Source organism: Scyliorhinus canicula, chromosome 11, assembly GCF_902713615.1.
Source record: "Scyliorhinus canicula chromosome 11, sScyCan1.1, whole genome shotgun sequence".
In the NCBI taxonomy this organism is placed as follows: Eukaryota; Metazoa; Chordata; class Chondrichthyes; order Carcharhiniformes; family Scyliorhinidae; genus Scyliorhinus; species Scyliorhinus canicula.
Window position 1 is genome coordinate 120,463,514 of NC_052156.1, and position 18,917 is coordinate 120,482,430.

An 18,917-nucleotide genomic window follows, 5' to 3' on the forward strand; every position below is an offset into this window, starting at 1 on the left:
GCATGCGCAGTGTGGTCAAACGACGTACGCACCTGCGCAGTCTGGTCGTCGGTCTCGTCGTCCCCTCAGTCGTGGTGCGCTTGCGCAGGGGCATGGGAAAAGCGTGTGAAGCGGCCACTCTCGTCGATGCTTAGGCCCTGCATTTGTGTGAAGGCCTGTACCCTTTCCGCCTTGTAGGAGGCTAGCTTCGTAGTCTCTGCCGCCCTGATGTGGGAGTACCGATTGTTAGCATGTTCGTGGAGAACGCACATTTCGGTGGCAATGGTGAGGTTGAGCTGCTTGACTTTCAGGAGCTGCAGGCAAAGGGAATCGGAGTGGAACCCGAAAACTATCTGATCCCGGATCATGGAATCAACTGTCGAGTCATAGTTACATGACTGCACTAGGATGCGGAGATGGGTCAAAAAGGGCTGAAAAGGTTCATCCTTACCCTGAAGCCTCTGCTTGAAAACGTACCGTTCAAAGCTATCATTCACCTCAATGTCGCAGTGGCTGTCGAACTTCAGCAGGACTGTTTTAAATTTTGTCTTGTTTTCGCCTTCAGCGAATGTAAGGGAGTTGTAGATGTGGATGGCATGGTCCCCGGCTGTGGAGAGGAATAGCGCCATCTTCCTGCCATCCGATGTGGCCTCGAGGTCGGTGGCCTCGATGTATAGGAGTAACTTTTGTTTGTAGATCTTCCAATTGGGGCTGAGGTTGCCGGAGATACGGAGCTGCGGAGGAGCGTGGACGTTTTCCATGTCACTGGATGGCTGCTTGTTGGTCAACGCTGATTCACTCAATGTAGGTCCGTCAAATTTCAGTATCACTCCGTGGTACCATGATATGTTAGGCAGGTTGGGTCGACGTGGACTGCACTTGATACAGTGAGGCGAGAGACAGACCTCTAACACTGGAGAAGATCCAACACGATTTTCTTTAACGTATTAACTAATATACATGTTCAACTGTGGGTTGACACTATACAGAATTGACTGGAGACCTAGTACTAGCCTGACCAGACTTACTAGCTACCACATGGTGTTTGCACTGGCCAGCTCACGAACTCTGACTGTCTCAGTGGCTGGGTCCAGAGAGAGCGGGAAACCTAGTGCCCTCTGGCTGTATAGTGGTAGTGTCCTGTCTGGTGATTGGCTGCTCTGTTCTGTGTGCTTACTGGTCATCCTGTGTGTCAAACACTGCCTGTCTGCACCTCATTATATACATAGATGTATATTATGACATCACCCAAGCTAGAATGTGTTGTTTTTTCAAGGGGGTTGAGGAGAAGTGTCAGCGCAGCTCGAGAGGGCTCACAACCATTCTGGTCCTACCCCAAATTAGTGGGTTTTTGGGGGCCTTTTTTTAATACCATATCGGCAATTTTAAATGTGGATTTGAAGCCCTGTCCATTCGTTGTAATTTTCAGGGGTATCGGACCAGCTGGAATTGAGGATGGCTGTGATGGCGGATGCGTTGGCTTTTGCCTCCTTGCTGGCTTGGCAGTCGATCCTGCTGAGTTGGAGGTAGGTGGCACCACCCAGTGCTGCAGTATGGCTGGGTGACTTGATGGAGCTTTTGTATCTCGAGAAGATTAAGTTCACGATGAGGGGAGCGATTAACGGGTTCTACTGCAGATGACGACTGTTTATATTGCATTTCAAGGATCTGGTCACTGTTAGCTGTTAGGGGGATGGTTCTGTTGGGGAGGGGGGAGGTTATAATTGTTGAGGGGGATTTGTTTTTGGTTGGTATGGTTTGTTGAGGTGGTTGATACATGCTTTATTGTTTGACTGTTACTCGTGTATAAGAAGTTAAAAACTCAGTTATATAACCCCATTGTTGCGAGGTAGTGACGTTTGGCAGGGTGGTGAAAATTGGCAGGATTGGGCCTGCGGAGTGCATCAGGGTGAGGGACGGGGGCATGTTAAACATCGCTGGCATGGGGACTGAACAATGCTCCGGTTGTGTCACTCCAGCTGATTTACTTAGAGTATGCTGGTTTCATGCCTGCTCTGAAAATATTAAGGGTGGAATTCTCCGCTCCCCACGCGGCGTGGGAGAATCGCGGGAGGGCCTCCCGACATTTTTTATGCCCCCCCTGGCGCCCCTCGCGATTCTCCCCCCCCCCCCCCCTTGGAAAAATCGGCGCTCGCCTTTTTTCACGGCGAACGGCGATTCTCCGAGCCCGATGGGCTGAGCAGCCGGCCCTTCACACCCGTTTCACCACGGCAGCAACCACACCTGGTTGCTGCATTCGTGAAATGGGCGGCAGATGCCCGTTTGGGGCATCCAGGGGCCCGATTGGGACGGGAGCACCGCGACTGTGCTCCGGAGGGGACATGCCCGCGATCGGTGCCCACCGATCGTCGGGTCAGCGTCCAAAACAGACGCACTCTTTCCCCTCTGCCGCCCGCAAAATCAAGCCGCCACGTCTTGCCGGGTGGTGGTGGAGAAAGACGGCACCGCGCATGCGCGGGTTCGTGCTGTCTGCGCGCTGATGTCATCCGCGCATGCGCGGGTTGGAACCGGCAACCCACGCATGCGCGGATGACATCAGAGATGCGCCGTTCGGGCGTCATTTCCGGCGCGACAAGGTCGCGGCCGGGAATGACGGGGGCCCGCTCCTAGCCCCCCGGGTGGGGGTGAATTAGATGCGGGGAGCGGGCCCCGAGGCCGTCGTGAACCTCGGCCGAGTTCACGACGGCCTCCATGTTATCCATGTAAAAACCAGAGCATGTACAGGACAAACAGCCCTGATTCTGGCTATCTGATCTCACTGTTGTTGGAATCACTGCGTACTCTGGGCAAGATAAAGCTGGCAATTGGATCTTTAAACTTCCTGCTTAAGTACAGCAGATATATATATTTCAGGAGTTCCTTATGGTCCTGAGACACAACAATAACGCAAGTTATCAGCCTCTCTCCATATCAGAAGATTTGGGTCATTGTGATTTTCCCGGGCTGCCAATTAACAATCAGAATGTGGACCAGAGGCCTTGAAAGTAGCAGCAAGGTTGCGCTGGATGATGAGTGAGGGAGAGGGCACTTCAAAATGGAACCACTCTCTCCAACTTCTTTGGATTTAAATGCAAGAATGGCTTTTGCAGTGTTAATGTAAGCCTACTTGTCACAGGGTGGGAGTGGGGAATGGAATGGCGTGGGGGAGGCCCCCCCTACAGGGCTAACTGTAGCTGCTATAACATGTAAACAAATAGAGACGGCTTCTAGGTCTGGATCACTGCCCTCCCTATCGGCAGCCCACACCAGTCTGCTACTGCAAGGCAGTTAAACTGGCCCTCACAGTCTGCGGGGATGTGGCGCATGGCTGGTTTAGCTCAGTGGGCTGGACAGCTAGTTTGTGATGCAGAATAAGGCCGGCAGCGTGGGTTCAATTCCCGTACCAGCTGAGAATTCTGAGTTCTCCCTGTGTATCCGAACAGATGCCGGAATGTGGCTTTTCACTCTAACTTCATTGCAGTGTTAATGTAAGCCTACTTGTGACAATAAAGATTTAAAAATGAAATGATATGTATGTACACATCAGTGCACAGTCATCGGTGCAACTTCCAACCAGCAGGTGGCAGCAGACATCTATCACGTGACTTGAGACACCTGCCAGTTGGTAGTAAGTCATACATGACGATAGTCACACTTCGAGTAGCTTCAGGAGAATTCACTGAATTCATTAAGAACCCAAGTGAGATTGTGATAAATAGATTGGATTTTGTTTATTGTCACGTGTACCAAGGTACAGTGAAAAATACTTTTCTGCGAGCAGCTCAACACATCATGAAGTACATAAGAAGAAAAGAAAATGCAAGAAAATCCATAATAGGGCAACACAAGGTACACAATGTAACTACATAATGTCATAATATACACACAAGTATATGATGTGCACAGACAGACATTGATTGACACACAGGATGACCAATGAACACACAGAACACAGCAGCCAATCACCAGACAGGACACGGCCACTATAAAGCCAGAGGGCACTAGTTTTCCCGCTCTCTCGGGATGCAGCCTCTGAGACAGTCAGAGCCTGTGAGCAACAACTAGAACATCCACCATGTGGTAGTAAAATAGTCTGGTCAGATTAGCCTCAGGTCTCCAGTCAACTCAGCATAGTGTCAACCCACAGTTAAAGTATGTTTAATAGTTAAGAGTTCAATAAAATAGAGTTGCATTTATTCAAATGTTGGAAGCCTGTCTCTCTTACTGCTATGACCCAGCATACCCAACACATCACATAACACCGGCATCGGGTGAAGCATACAGGGGTGTAGTGTTAATGAGGTGAGTCCATAAGAGGATCGTTTAGGAGTCTGGTAACAGCGGCAAAGAAGCTGTTTTGAACCTGTTTGTGTGTGTTCTCAGACTTTTGTATCTCCTGCCCGATGGAAGAAGTTGGAAGAGTGAGTTAGCCAGGCGGGAGGTCTTTATTATATAAATTTAGAATACCCAATTAGTTTTTTCCAATTAAGGGGCAATTTAGCGTGGCCAATCCACCTAGCCTGCACATCTTTTTTTGGGTCGTGGGGGCGAAACCCACGCAAACACGGGGAGAATGTGCAAACTCCACACGGACTGTGACCCAGAGCCGGCATCGAACCTGGGACTTTGGCGCCGTGAGACTACAGGGCTAACCCACTGCGCCAATGTGCTGCCCTGGGTGGGAGGGGTTTTTGATTATTTTGCCCGTTTTCCCCAGGCAGCGGTGGGTGTAGATAGAGTAAATGGATGGGAGGCAAGTTACGATCGCCATAGAATCTAAAGTCCTGTAACAGGGACAGCACTGAGAGCGAGAGAGACCCAATGTGGTTGCCTTTTATACCCCTGTTGGTCCGGCCCTCTAGTGATCATGTGGTGTTACTGATTACACATTAACCCCTTGTGTACATGCACATATAGAGATCACTACACCCCCTCCCTTTAACCATAGGGTTAAAGTTGCCACTGAGTACAGTACCACCCACACAGGGATGTGAGGGAACACATGACCCATCCCTAGTTGTCATATAATTCCTACAGTGCCGAAGGAGGACATTCAGAGGACTCTAAAAAAGCACACCACATCGACCCACTACCCCGCCCTATCCCTGTAACCCCTCCTAACCTGCACATCCCGGGACACTAAGGGACACTTTATCATGGCCAATCCACCTAACTTGTATATCTTTGGAATATGGTAGGAAACCGGAGCACCTGGAGGAAACCCACGCATACTCGGGGTGAAAGTGCAAACTCCACACAGACAGTCACCCAAGATGGAATTGAACCCATATCCCTGGCACTATGAGGTAGCAGTGCTAACCATGGTACCACCGTGTAGTCCTCGGTCAGTCTAGTCTGGGATGGGCTGTTCCTTGACGAGACCCAAAAATAAAGCAGAGTCCTGTTTAATAGCCGGGAATCACTCCGCTAAACCCAAAACAGGACTCTGTTTAAAACCATTGGATTGTGTCCACTATCTTCAATACAGGAATAAGGTCACAGACTTCACTGATTAGAAGACTCAGGATGTTTAGAGAAGACTTTTTTATTGAAATCTAGAAGTTTTGGAAGTAAGCCCGAAACCATAACAAACATACCACATGGGATAGGACTAAACAAGTTGGAGGAAAACCATTTAGTGATCGTTCCCCATTTTGTGTTATGAACTCTAGCGCAGTTTCCGGATGTGATGGACGTATTGGTCATCTCCTCATCTTACTGCAGGGATCCTTCTGACATTTTAATGGCCTCCAGCACTCTGAGTGTGCTATGACCCCCACTCAGTTAAATCCAGGTCAAAAAAGATGTGTTGAATTATATTTGTGGGATCATTGGGAGCAGATGTGCTTCTTTGAGCTCAGCAAAAATAATGAACCAAATCTACTTTCTTGCTGGGTAGGCTGCCCTCCAACCCACCTGATATTATGATAGCCTTGCAGTGGATGTGCCAATGAGGTGCCAGCTGTTCAAAAGCGGCATGTTAATAACATCTTATCCTCCAGACTAGGCCTCTCATTGGAGGGACCAACCCCAGACTGGTGGGTCACAACCCCAGTTAATTGGCCAACACTAGGGTTGGGTAATTCCAATTTAATAGTCACCAAATGGGGTCTTTCAGGCCTTCCCAAGTCAGCTGCACTGTGGCGGGTTCCACGGCGGCTTTGGTGGGACTGCAAGATCCCGCCAGTGGCCAACGGCTCACCCTAGGGGCAGCACGGTAGCACAAGTGGGTAGCACTGTGGCTTCACAGCGCCAGGGTCCCAGATTCGATTCCCCGCTGGGTCACTGTGCGAAGTCTGCACGTTCTCCCCATGTCTGCGTGGGTTTCCTCCGGGTGCTCTGGTTTCCTCCCACAGTCCAAAGACGTGCAGGTTAGGTGGATTGGCCATGATAAATTGCCCTTAGTGAACAAAAAGGTTAGGAGGGGTTCTTGGGTTATGGGGATAGGGTGGAATGAGGACTTAAGTGGGTTGGTGCAGACTCGATGGGCCGAATGGCCTCCTTCTGCACTATATGGTCCATGTAATCTATGATCTATGTAATCTATCCGCTGTTTGTGCTGTTATGGAAGTGTCAATGTTGATGTTGTCATTCCCTTGTGAACGCCGTCAGTGTCCTGGTGTTTATGTAACTAAGAAGTGATCAGGAGGTGTTCAAATGGTCAAATCACTTCATTGTCTGAGGTGGACTCTTTTTTTTATGCTTGTGGTAGCAATTCTTGATGACATCTTTCCTGAAAGCTGGTTTGCTTGTCCGTACTTGAAGGAGTTGAATATTTCTGTTGCACTTTTACCCGCAATGGTGAGTAGAAGATCTATCTTCTCAGCATCGGCCACGCCATCTAGGTCAGATGCTACGATGTAAATCTCAAATCTCTGCTTGAATGCACGCCAGTTGGCACTGAGATTGCCGTGGTACCTGAGCTGCTGAGGAACCGGAATCTCAATCATCTTGCCTGGGTGCTGTTACTGGTAGTCACGGATCTTGCTGAGTTGAACTATATAGATTCAACAGGCACACCTGGTACCATGTTGTGTTATGTACTCTGAGATAACACAGGCTTCAACTCGATGCAGCTTTGACCAAAAGATACTCCAGACTTTGGAGTAAGTTCAATGTGATTTATTGAACCATTAGCATAGTTCTATGTGAGTTCAACTCTCCTGCTAACCTTGCTATAGTAACTCAGTCTAACTAACCAGTCTGCTCTAAGCCACGTGGTGGGTGTGATGCTTCTGATCTGTCCTACTCTCTAAGTGTCGCCTGTGGAAAGAGACAGAGCATGTGTGCCCTGTCCTTATATATGAGTTGTGTAATGCCCCCTTGTGGTAGTGTCACCTCTGGGTGTCTTGACTGCCCATTGGTCGTGTCCTATTCTGTGTGTTCATGAGCTGTATCTCTGCATGTCATGATGTCTCTGGTGCTCCCTCTAGTGTTTACTTAGTCGTAGTGTATTTACATTAACCCCTTGTGTATTTACAGTGATGCATATCACCATACCTCTCACCATCCAAAGATGTGCAGGTTAGGTGGATGGGCCATGCCAAATTGTCCCTTAGTGTCCAAAGATGTGCAGGTTAGGTGGTGTTACGGGGATAGGGTGGGGGAACGGTCATAGGTAGGGTGCTCTTTCCGAAGGTCAGTGCAGGCTCAATGGGCCGAATGGCCTCCTCTTGCACTATAGGAATTCTATGGTTCTAACATACAGGGGGGGGGGGGGAGATCAGGTACCAGCCTTTCAACCAGGCTGCTGCTGCTTAGGTTTGGTCAAGCATTTTTCAAGCAGATGAAAACTGGTGTGCAATGGCTCTAACAGTAACCGTTTCTACGATAGACATGTCTACCTTTCAGATATTTCCGGTTTTGGGATAGCTGGATTTTGTGTATCGTACCCTGTATTGGTATAATCAACACTTGAATTTTTTTAAATTATTGCCAAAATCAACATTAACCCAAGTGCTTGTTATTGTAACAAGTATTAGTATATCTGAAATACAACTCCTGGTGTTGGTTATGTTTGATCTCATAAAATTTGATATGTTCGATTCTTTTTTAAGCTATATTTAGATTCTTGAGATATGACGACCACCACTGCATGCAACACTTCAGGACTGATTGCATATTGCCTGTAATTTGGTTGATTTGCAATTTAATTCCAAATTCACATTATTAACTGTTTTGCGTAGCTCATTTTTCATATCTATTTTCAGCAGTCTGTCTGAAAGCCTTTTTGTTTTCAGCCTCTGCCAGTGAAGACCTATTCCTGTTGCACACAATTATGATCTGTTCCAAAATGTATTACCTGCCCATATTAAATTCATCTGACGTCTTTGAATGACAGGATGGATCATACAGCAATGGGGAACATCTTTTGTATTAAAAGTGCTTCGAGCACCCGTTTCCAGAAGCATCAGCAAGCAGAGATCTGAGCCTATGGGATGATGAGCCCCAATGCAGGTGTCAAGCACAAGGGGACTGGGAGTCAGCAGACAAGCTGTGCGAAAATTCAGTCGGTCCCTTACTTCGTGATAATGTCACTGGACTAGTAATTCAGAAACCCAGGCGTTTGGGACTTGGGTTCAAAGCCAACCATGGCATCTGGTAGAATTAAAATTAATCAAAATCTGGAGTCAAAAGCTAGTCTCAGCAATGGTGCCTGTGAAACAATTATTCACTGTCGTAAAAACCCATTTGGTTCATTAATGTCCTTTAGGGAAGGAAATCTGCCGCCCTTACCCAGTCTGAAATTCCTGTGATTCCAGAGCCACCGCAAGTTAGTTAACTCTTAACTGCCCTCTGAAATGGCCAGGCAAGGGCTCCATGGTAACACAGTGGTTAGCACTGTTGCTTCACAGCACAAGGACCCGGGTTGGGTCACTGTTTGTGTGGCGTCTGCACGTTCTCCCTGTGTCTGGGTGGGTTCCGGTTTCCTCCCACGAGTCCCGAAAGACGTGCTTGTTAGGTGAATTGGACATTCTGAATTCCCCCTCAGTGTACCCGAGCAGGCGCCGGAGTGTGGCGACGAGGGGCTTTATACAGTAACTTCATTGCCGTGCTAATGTAAGCCTACTTGTGACACTAATGAAGATTATTATTATTATATATCACTCAGTTCAAGGGCAATTAGCGATGGGCAACAAATGTTGGCTTTGGCAGCATTGCCCACACTACATGTCGGAGGCGATTTACTGCTCCAAATTCCAGTGGACAGGATTGGTAGCAGGAGCAGGAGTTTACACCGGCGGGATTTCCCATTTCGAGGGAGGTGGAAAATCGGAAAATGACGAGAATTGCATTTTCCGATTTTCACGGGATTTTCCGCCTGTGTCATCGTTCCCACTGACGGTGAATGGGAGTTGAAAATTGCCCCCGTTGTCTTTTCTGGTAGCTGACAGCAAAGGCACAAAACAAACTCGATACCAAACCGCTCAAATGATTCACTGAAGTATTATTTATAATTGTTTCATTTCTCTCATGTTATGTAAATTATACAAATGGTTGTCATACTGAGCAATAATCCTTTATGATGGATAATAAAAAGACAAATTACATCTGATTATTAAAGCTTTGTACATATATGTCAGGTAATTAACGGATTTTTAAAAAATATATTCCCAATCAAAAAAATCTAACATTTCAATTTGAATACACAGAATCTGACTTACCATTTGATGCAGTAAAATCAATGGCCACGGTGAAATTGATTTGTGTCCTAAAAGACAAAAGTAAGAAATGTTTAATCTGCAATGTACGGAAAGTCTTACATTTATACATATATCCCATCAACCTTCCAGATTATAAATTCCTACATCCATGTTTTTCTTTTGAGGAACTGGTATGGCATTACCATTGACAGGAGCAGGAACTATAACGTGACAAATTGACATTGGCTCTGCCCATTATAAATGTGAGTGCATGAATTTATGATAAGAATTATAATACTTGTTCATGCAACAAGCATAAAACAAAATGTAAAGGAAAATAAGATAATTTAGAGACAACGCTGTTCATAACTAGGATGTACTGATCACAGTATTTTGTACTTATTAAATAGAATGGAGCACAAAATGTACTTTACATTACTCAATAGTACCAATTCACTTAACAAGCAAGCGCACTGTACCACAAACATTTTAAAAGCTGAAGACATCCTCTGGCAATTAAAGAATATTATTACATTATTACAAACCTATAAGAAGGAGGAATGAGCTGGAATCATGCCACCCTGGCTCACCCTATTGTATAGGTCAATCCGCAAGCAATGATCATGTTCCTGTTATCTTCCCCTTGCCTTGTAACAAGACTGTTCACTCAGGGGGCAGTGGGATACAGTGTGTGCTTTTTCAAAAACAATACTTCAGTTGATTTCTCTTTCACACAGTAATTCATTTGGCCACATCATCAATAGATTTGCCTAGCCAAGTAATTTTAATTCTCCCCAATTAATCGAGACCCATAAATTACACATGATCTCCTGTCACTGTGAGGTTCGATGGCTGTGGTAATGTGCTACCAGATGGCAATGTAATTGGAGGTAGTGAGTCAGCTGTTGGGGAAAGTGAGATACAAATGCTTTATCCATGTTCCTTAAATAGGCTACTTCCCTGATCATTCTGATTTCTCTGTTCCCACCCCTGCAGCTTTATGGACACCATTACCGTACATGCACATTGGTCCACACCAACCTTCACCATAATTTGAACCCACACATTTTCATTGCTTCAGAGTGTTGGACAAGCAACAATATGGGTATAATTGAGAGCCATATTGAGAAAAAAGACTCAGAAAACAGGCCAGGAAGTCAGTACAAGGGCCGTGGGCATGCGCCTGTAAAGATATAACACCATCACCAAGCCATTTCCTGCTTTTTTGTGACATCCCAATCCCGCTCCAGTGAGCTCCCAATGTCAATTTTATAATGGGCCACATCTGAGATAGATAGAATTTTGTTAAGCAAAAATATGGACAGGTATATGGAGTTAGATCACAGATCGGCCATGATCTCATTGAATGGCGGGACAGACCTGAGAGGCTGAATGGTTTACCCCTGTTTCTATGTTCCTATTTTTTTTTAAATGAAGGCCTAATTCATTTAGAATTAGAGGCCTAATTAGAAAATTCAGGCCAAAAATTCAAGTGTTGCCTTTCCAATGTTCTGTTGAGGTTTTGTGTGGCTCCCTACACTGCTTTCTTCTGAAGCTTCTTATATGTCAAGCCAAATCGATTATTTACTTGATGTGACTATACTTTCAACATTTGCTCAAATAGTGTAGCCATTTCTACATTGGGTGCCTGGTATATTAATGGTTTAATACAAATGGATTAATTTTTATTTTATTGAAGACATTCATATTTTCAAGAATTTATTTCGAGAGATTCAGAAAACCTGTGGATTTTCAAAGAAAACATTCACAGCATCTCAATTGAGCGTTTACCATCTGTAATTGGGAAGTCTATTAGAAAGGATGTCATAGGAGAACATTTAGAAATACATAATACAATCAAGCAGAGTCAGCATTGCTTCATGAAGGGGAAAACATGGCAAACAAATTTATTAGAATACTTTGAGGTGGTAATGTGCAGGATAGATAAAGGGGAAACAGTAGACGAAATATACTTGGATTTCCAAAAAGCATTCGATAAGATACCGCATAAAAGGCTACTTAATGAGATAAGAGCCCGTGGTGTTGGGGGTAGTGTATTAGTGTGGATAGAGGATTAGCTAACTAATAGAAGACAGAGAATTGGAATAAGGTGCATTTTCAGGATTACAACCCATAAAGAATGGAGTGCCAAAGGGATCTTGGGCGGAGTTCTTCCGTAATCGGCGGGGCGGGCAACTCTGGCGGGACGGAGTGGCGTGAACTACTTCGGCGTGGGGCCGCCCTAAAGGTGCGGAATCCTCTGCACCTTCAGGGGCTAGGCTCGCCCCAGAATGGTTTGCGCCCCGCCGGCCGGCGGGAAAGGGGCTTGTGCCACGCCAACTGGCGCGAGTTGGTGCATGCGCGGGAGCACCAGCGTGTGCTGGCACCATCCCCGCGCATGCACGGAGGGCTTCGTTTCCGCACCGGGAATGTTGGACCAGTACAGCCTCCGGTGTGGAAGGATAGAGTGCCCCCATGGCACAGGCCCGCTGGCGGATCGGTGGGCCGCGATCGTGGGCCAGGCCACTGTGGGGGCACCTCCCGGGGCCAGAAGCCCCCGCACCCCCCCCCCCCCCCCCCCCCACGAACCCAAGAGGCCGACCGTGCTGCCAGGTCCCGCCGGTAAGGACCTACTCCAATTTATGCCGGCGGGGCTGGCAAAAGACGGGTGGGATTTTGGCCCATCGCGGGCCGGAGAATACGGGCAGCCCTGGGGCCCATTGAGTCACGCCGGACCCCGCCATTCTCCGAGGCGGGCGGCGCGACTCATGCCAGGCCGATTTTTGGGGGGCCGGAGAATTTGGAGGACGGCAGGGAGCAGGATTCACGCCAACCCCCGGCGATTCTCCGGCCCGGCAGGGAGGTCGGAGAATCCCGCCCCTTAGTTTTTAAGTGTTTTTTATTGGTTTTCACATCTTTTATTTCAAAATTCATAAGTTACATATTACAAAACAGCGCAAAAAATAAAATAAAAAAGAGAGACAGAAATCAGCATATGTTTACAGGAAATTGCCTTCCCTCCCACTGTGGCCGTGGCCCCACTTTAGTTGGCATACATCTGTTACAATCCCCAGTAAGACCAGAGCACGTATTTACAAGTGTCTATTTACAGTTTTAGTTTGGGCTTCCCCTTGCCTTCTGACCAATCCCCTGCGACTTTGTCCCGTGCCCCTCTCATTTTCTTTGTGTGGCTTTGCCCCGCTAGTGGTTGCTCGCTATGAACAGATCTTGGAACAGGTTGGTGAATGGCTTCTACGTCCTGTATACTTGGGAGATGAAGGAAAACTCCTTCTCCCCTGGGTGTGCAAACCTCCATGGATCCACTGCCCCCATCTGTTTCATGAGCATGCCCAGTTCTTTCGCCATGTTTGACTTTTCCCCGATTTGGGGTTTGATCTGTCTATCCATGGGTCCTGTTCGCAGTCAAACCCCCCTCCCATGATGAGTCGGTGTGTGTCTATGTTGGGGATTTCCACCACGGTCTTCTTCATAAATTCCACGTCGTCCCAGTTCGGCGCATACACATTTACAAGGATCACTGGTGCTCCTTCCAGGACACCACTAACAGTGACGCACCGTCTCCCTTGGTTAGTAACCGTCCTTGTTGCTGTAAATGCTGTCCTGTTATTGAACAGTATGGCCACCCCCCTAGGCCTCATCCCATAGCACAAATAGTATGTTTATCCCACCTAGCCCTTTCTTACCTGCAGTCAGTCCTTCTACCTCAGGTGGATCTCCCGGAGGAAGACTATGTCAGCTTTCATACTTTTCAGAAGAACGAAGACTCTGGATCTTTTCACTGGGCAGTTAAGTCCCCTGACTATTCTGACAGGGGGTTTCTGTCTCCTGCCCCCGGTGGGGTCAATCATACTTACCTTGTGGATGCGCCCCTACATCCGAGGTTTCCCTTTGTTAGGGGCCATCCAAGATGGCTATGGTCACCGTACTCATCATGAGGCCAGGCCCCAGTGCCCCAGGCTTTCTCTTTGTCCAGGGGCCACCCAAGATGGCTTGCATCTATGTGTACACCATGTGGATGCCGCCCTGCACTCCGGGAATCAGCCAGGGCCGATCTATACCTGCCCCGACCGATGCATGTCTCTTCCCCCTATTTCCTCTTCCTCACTGCCTCCTTTAGCTTTCTACTCTCACCCCCTCCTTTCTGAGACTCAATGTCAGAATTGAAGACGGATACGTTGAGGTGTGTGGTTCACTGCTGCTTTTGTTGCCTCTCCCATCGTGCTGGACACTGTAAAGCCTAGTCCATGGAATCAGTTAGATAGATGCTACAGTGGAGTGGTGTTCATACCTCTCCGAATGGATGAATCCAGACTGATTGAATGGCCATCCTGCTTTGTAATTATCTCATGATCTTGTGACTATGCTCATGCGAGTTCCTGACAGTACCCAACGTGAGCAAGGTTCTAATGTGGAAAATTCACCTGCAGATTGTAGCTGCCACATTACCTAGGTGCTTAAAAAAGCAAGCACATGATTAAACCAGCTCATTCAGCAAGACTCAATGCGGCAGATCCTACAATGAATCATATCATTGATTTTTCTGAGAGCACACTTGATATATGCGACTCACCACCTAAATCTTAGAAACTATTAAAATTAAACAATCTGACATTTAATTGACATTTTGAAGTACAGCTCAATAATAGAAAAAAAAATTTGACTCTGACAAAATCTAACCACCATTTAAATGCTATTTTCTGAGATTATAACTGATGATTATGCAAAATGTACTATCGTTTTGAGCCCTTAGGTTTTACAACAAAATACTTAAGGTTTGAGCAAGAGCCAAGAGTAAGATTTTAATATTTTATGAACGGCTCAGTTTAATGAATAATACTCATTACTGAAATGTTCATCATTGGCTTAAAGACCGGCTGGATTCTCTGTTTGGGAGACCATGGACTGGAATCTCCGATTGCCGACGCCAGAATTACGTTCGGCGATTGGCTGGACAATCCGTTATTACGCCGAAATCAGGGGTGGGGCTGTTTTTCGGAATTGCTCCGCCCCCTCAAAAATGGCATAATCACTGAGTACGCTCAGGATGTCACCTGAGGCCCTCCACTGATGCTCCGCCCTCGGTGACTTCCCGATGGCGTCGGTCGCGTATCCTCTCAGTTTCCGGGGACCTCACGTGGCAGCTGTGGACTGTGTCCAGTGCCGTCACATTCGGTGGAGGGGGGGGGGGGGGAAAGCCGTTCCGCTGGCAGGGAGGGCTTCGGTGGGGGCTGGGGGCACCGGTGGGGGTGATCTGGTGTGGCGAGGGGGTTTGCAGCGGGGCACTGTCTGGCAGGCTGGGTCCATGCGTGGCCTGCGCCATGTTGTACAGCATGTCCGCCGAAGGTCACCGGCATGTGCATGCGTGGCCTCGGACCCGGCCATTCTACATTTGTATCTGCAGGTAAAGCGGGCTTTATGTAGCACAGCTGCTAGCCCCCCCACCGGGCGGAGCATTGGTGCGTGGGCGCCGCCGACATTTTGGTCGTAAGAACAGACACTTCCTGCGGACATAGCCACAAAATCGGACAATCCAGCGATCAGGCAGAGAATCCTTTTCATGGTGGAATCGGGGGCGGCGCCTGTTTTCGTATGCTCCGCCCTCTCCACAAACGGCATAATCGAGGAGTACGTCGCACGCCATTGGGACAGCCTCAGGATGTTACCTGAAGGGCCCTCCCCCGATGCTCCGTCCCCCGATGGGCCAAATTCCCGACCGCGCGGTTGACGTGTGGTCTCAGTGGTCAGGAATACGGCTTGGTAGCTGCAGACTGTGTACAGCACTGCCACAGATGGGCGGGAGCCGGATTGCTGGCTGTGGGGGGCTTCAGCAAGGGGGGGGACTGGTGAGTGGTGGCCCGTGGGTAGCAAGGGGATGTCCATGGGGATACTATCTGGCAAGTCATGTCCGCGCACGTCCGGCGCCATATTGTATGGCGCGACCGTTGCATGTCATCACCATGCGCATATGCGGCCACGGACCCTGAAATTCTCCATGCGTTTATCTCAGCAAGACTGTGCGTTTTACGTGGCGTGGGTGCTTGCCCCTCACCGGTCAGAGATTCGGTGCTGGGGCCTCGCCGATGCTTTCCACGTAAAATGCCACAGATCCTCCAGGCATAGCCCCAAAATATGAGAATACAGCCCTATGTTCTTCCGCAGGAGCTTATTTGCACCAGCTTTACAACCCCCTTGCGGTCATAAAGCAGCATGCAATTCAGTGCTCCATGCCACCCGCAAATCAGCCCCGAGCCCCGCCCCCCCCTCGCACGGAAAATCAGCCCCAACCCCCACCCACCGCACAAACATTGCGGATTCACCACTTAAACCAGTGTTCTTCAAAGTCGGGTGTTCGGAGGGTCACGGAGCTGTTGTCCACGGTGCTCCCGATCGCGCAAATCCTCACGCAGCAGCCGGCTTTTAATAACGCCAGCTGTAAGGGGCCGCGGACATATTTTAAAAAAGTTGGCCGCATTGCGCATGCATGCCGGAACATCGTGCCGGATCAATGCAGCCGATTTTTTAACATGCTTGCAGAATGCGCATGCGCGCCGACAATCAGGCACGCATGCCAGGTGCGACCGCTATTTTTTTTAAACGTTGCAACTTTTTGGTTTTACAAGTACTGTAGTGGTTTTTATTCATTTATTTTATTCATTTAATTTTTATTTTTTTCATTTATTTTATTCATTTTATTTTTTTTACAAGTTCGGGGGGGGGTTATTTTATAAAAATTTTCAGGAAAAAATGCAGAACTTTGGACAGATGGAGACTCCATGCTTTCCGACACCAGAAGGCTTCACCTTCATCCAACACGTTCCATTGGAGGAGCGTGTACGAGGGCCAAAGGGACCCAAAACCATTTCCTCCATTTTTGTCAGCATCAAACAAGGTAAGAGAAAATGGTGGGTCGCTCAGGTCGGCCGGCATGGGTCGCGAAGGTCGGCTGGCATGGGTCGCGAAGGTCGGCTGGCGTGGGTCGCGAAGGTCGGCCAGGTTGGGTCCTGAAGGTTGGCTGGTTGGTAAAAATGGGTCCCCAGAAAAAAAGTTTGAAGAACACTGACTTAAACCACTGAAGCATGAAAGGATATATGAATGGATCAAAGCTGCAGATGGTTTTTATGAGCTGTCAATCACAGATCACTCCTTGAAAGCTATTAATGGCAGATGGCGGATCTGTGGGAACTAGATGCAGGCATAGCTGGTCTCCTTCAAGAAATGGACATATGCATCAGGATTCCTCCTTCGGGGGACTAAGTCCCCACACCAGCCGGAGAAATGGTGCCAATTCTCCGCACTTTCGGGGGCTAGGTGGACACCGGAGGGGTTGGCGCAGCTCCAGCCGGCGCCGAAGGGACGGCATGAGTTCGCGCATGCGGCTAAGGGCCAGTGTGATCTCACGCATACACGGTACCGCCGCTGTGATTCTGCGCATGCGCAGACCAGTCAGCATATTTTGGCGCATGTGCAGGGGGTTCCCTTCTCTGCGCCGGCCATGGTGGAGCTCTACAGGGGCCGGCGTGGAAGAAGGGAGTGCCACCATGGAACAAGCACGCCCGCAGATCGGTGGGCCCCGATCGTGGGCCAGGCCACCGTGGGGGCACCCCCCGGGTGTCGAATCCCCACGCGCCTCCCGGAGGATCGCGCCCGCCGACTTACCTGCGGTCCCACCGGTACGCGAGTTGAGCGATTCACGCCGGTGGGACTGGCCAAAAATGGACAGCCGCTCGGCCCATCGGGACCCGGAGAATCGCCGGGAGGGGGGCGCTGACAACGGCCCCAGGCCGTGTGGCGGGAATCCTGCCCCCGCCCAAAAAACGGCACCAGAGAATACAGCAGTTGGTGGCGGGGCAGGATTCGCGCCGCCCCCCCCCCCCGGGGATTCTCCGACCCAGCGGGGCGGTCAGAGAATCCCATCCGTGGAGCTGCAAGGTAAGTATTGCAGCTATAATGTTTCCCATTGCCTATGTCTGGACTGTCCTCTAGCTCCAGACAAGGGTCTCTTTTCTGCGGGTGGGGGTTTGTGTGTTGGGGGTCTGCGGAAGGGCTTCCTTTGGGCAGAGGATCTGTGTGGGGGTGTCCCTATGACAGGGGTCATTGCTGGGGTCTCCCTATGACAGGGGTCCCTATAGAGGGTCTCCCTATTTCAGGGGTCCCTGGGGAGGTGGGTCGAGTCACCCCGTATTTGGGGGTAGGATGGGGTACCGGGGCAATCCGGGGTTTGGGGCCTGCTCTGCAGTGTGGTGGGTGGGGGGGTGGGTGGAGGGGGGGTTGGGCCCGATGTGCAGTGAGGGAGGTGGAATTGGTTCTCAGGTGGGCTTGAATGGTCTCTATCATCATGGCTCTCATGTGGCGCACCAAGACAGGGCCATGATTGTAGAGACCACAAATGAATTGCGCCCAAGTGATTCGCGGCTGCAAAGGACCTCTACCCATTCCGGAAGCCTGCAAGCAAACACACCTGGGATGGCTTTTCGAACATCCTGCATGATGAGTGTTTGTACCCCCCACCCCCCCACCACTGTGTGAATCCAGCAACAGTGGGATGAGGGCCTAAAGTGAGCATTATTTCCCTCTTAATAAACCTCAATTGACGGCATGGCAGAAAGGCCCTTCAAAGGGCCTTCCCATCACACACCCATGAGGGAAGTAGAGAGAAGGCAGTATGGTCCCCATCCACCATCCTTCCACCTTATTGAATGCACCTTGGGGAAGGGCATTTAATTCCACCCAGGTAACTGGATGTGTAAATTGAACCTATCATCAGAGAGTGATTGAGCACTTAGAAAAGGACCAGTTGTGAAGGATTTGTGAAGGAAACATCTGACAAAGTTAATTTTGTTTTAAATGAGCTGACTAGCAAACAGATAAGGATGTCTGTGGAAGTTGTTTATGTGGGCATCCAGAAGGCACTTGATAAGGTTCCACAGAAGAGATTATGAGCAACAACAGGAGTTGCGACAGCTTTGTGACATGAGTTAGTAATTGATTTAGAGGCAAGGTAGATTGGACGGGATTTTCCCGTCAGATCTTGCGAGGGGTGATGAGCCAGGTAATTCCCAGAAGAGACCTCTCGTGCCCCTGTTTGGGGCGGGGTGACACGGCTGGTAGATCGCGCCCATAGACTGGTTGCGAGTGTTGGTCAGATTGTAACCAATGAGGTTTCCTGTGGGGAAATTAGAGTTCATCCATTTTGATTTCTAGACAAGAACAGCCAAATGGATCAGAAATTCATACCTCTCATAGCTGTTCTACAGATCATAGTACATAGAATTT

The 18,917-nt window shown here is 48.8% G+C and overlaps 1 protein-coding gene across 4 annotated transcripts in view; it reads right to left on the bottom strand.

The window, feature by feature from the left end:
• The window catches only part of LOC119973336 (copine-8), a 449,311-nt gene that overhangs the window by 57,948 nt on the left and 372,446 nt on the right, over positions 1 to 18,917 (bottom strand). For all 4 annotated transcript variants that reach the window (XM_038811212.1, XM_038811215.1, XM_038811214.1 and 1 more), the window contains one exon: positions 9,645 to 9,691. In XM_038811212.1, coding sequence (XP_038667140.1) covers positions 9,645 to 9,691 — 47 coding nt within the window. The remainder of the gene's footprint in view (positions 1 to 9,644; positions 9,692 to 18,917) is intronic.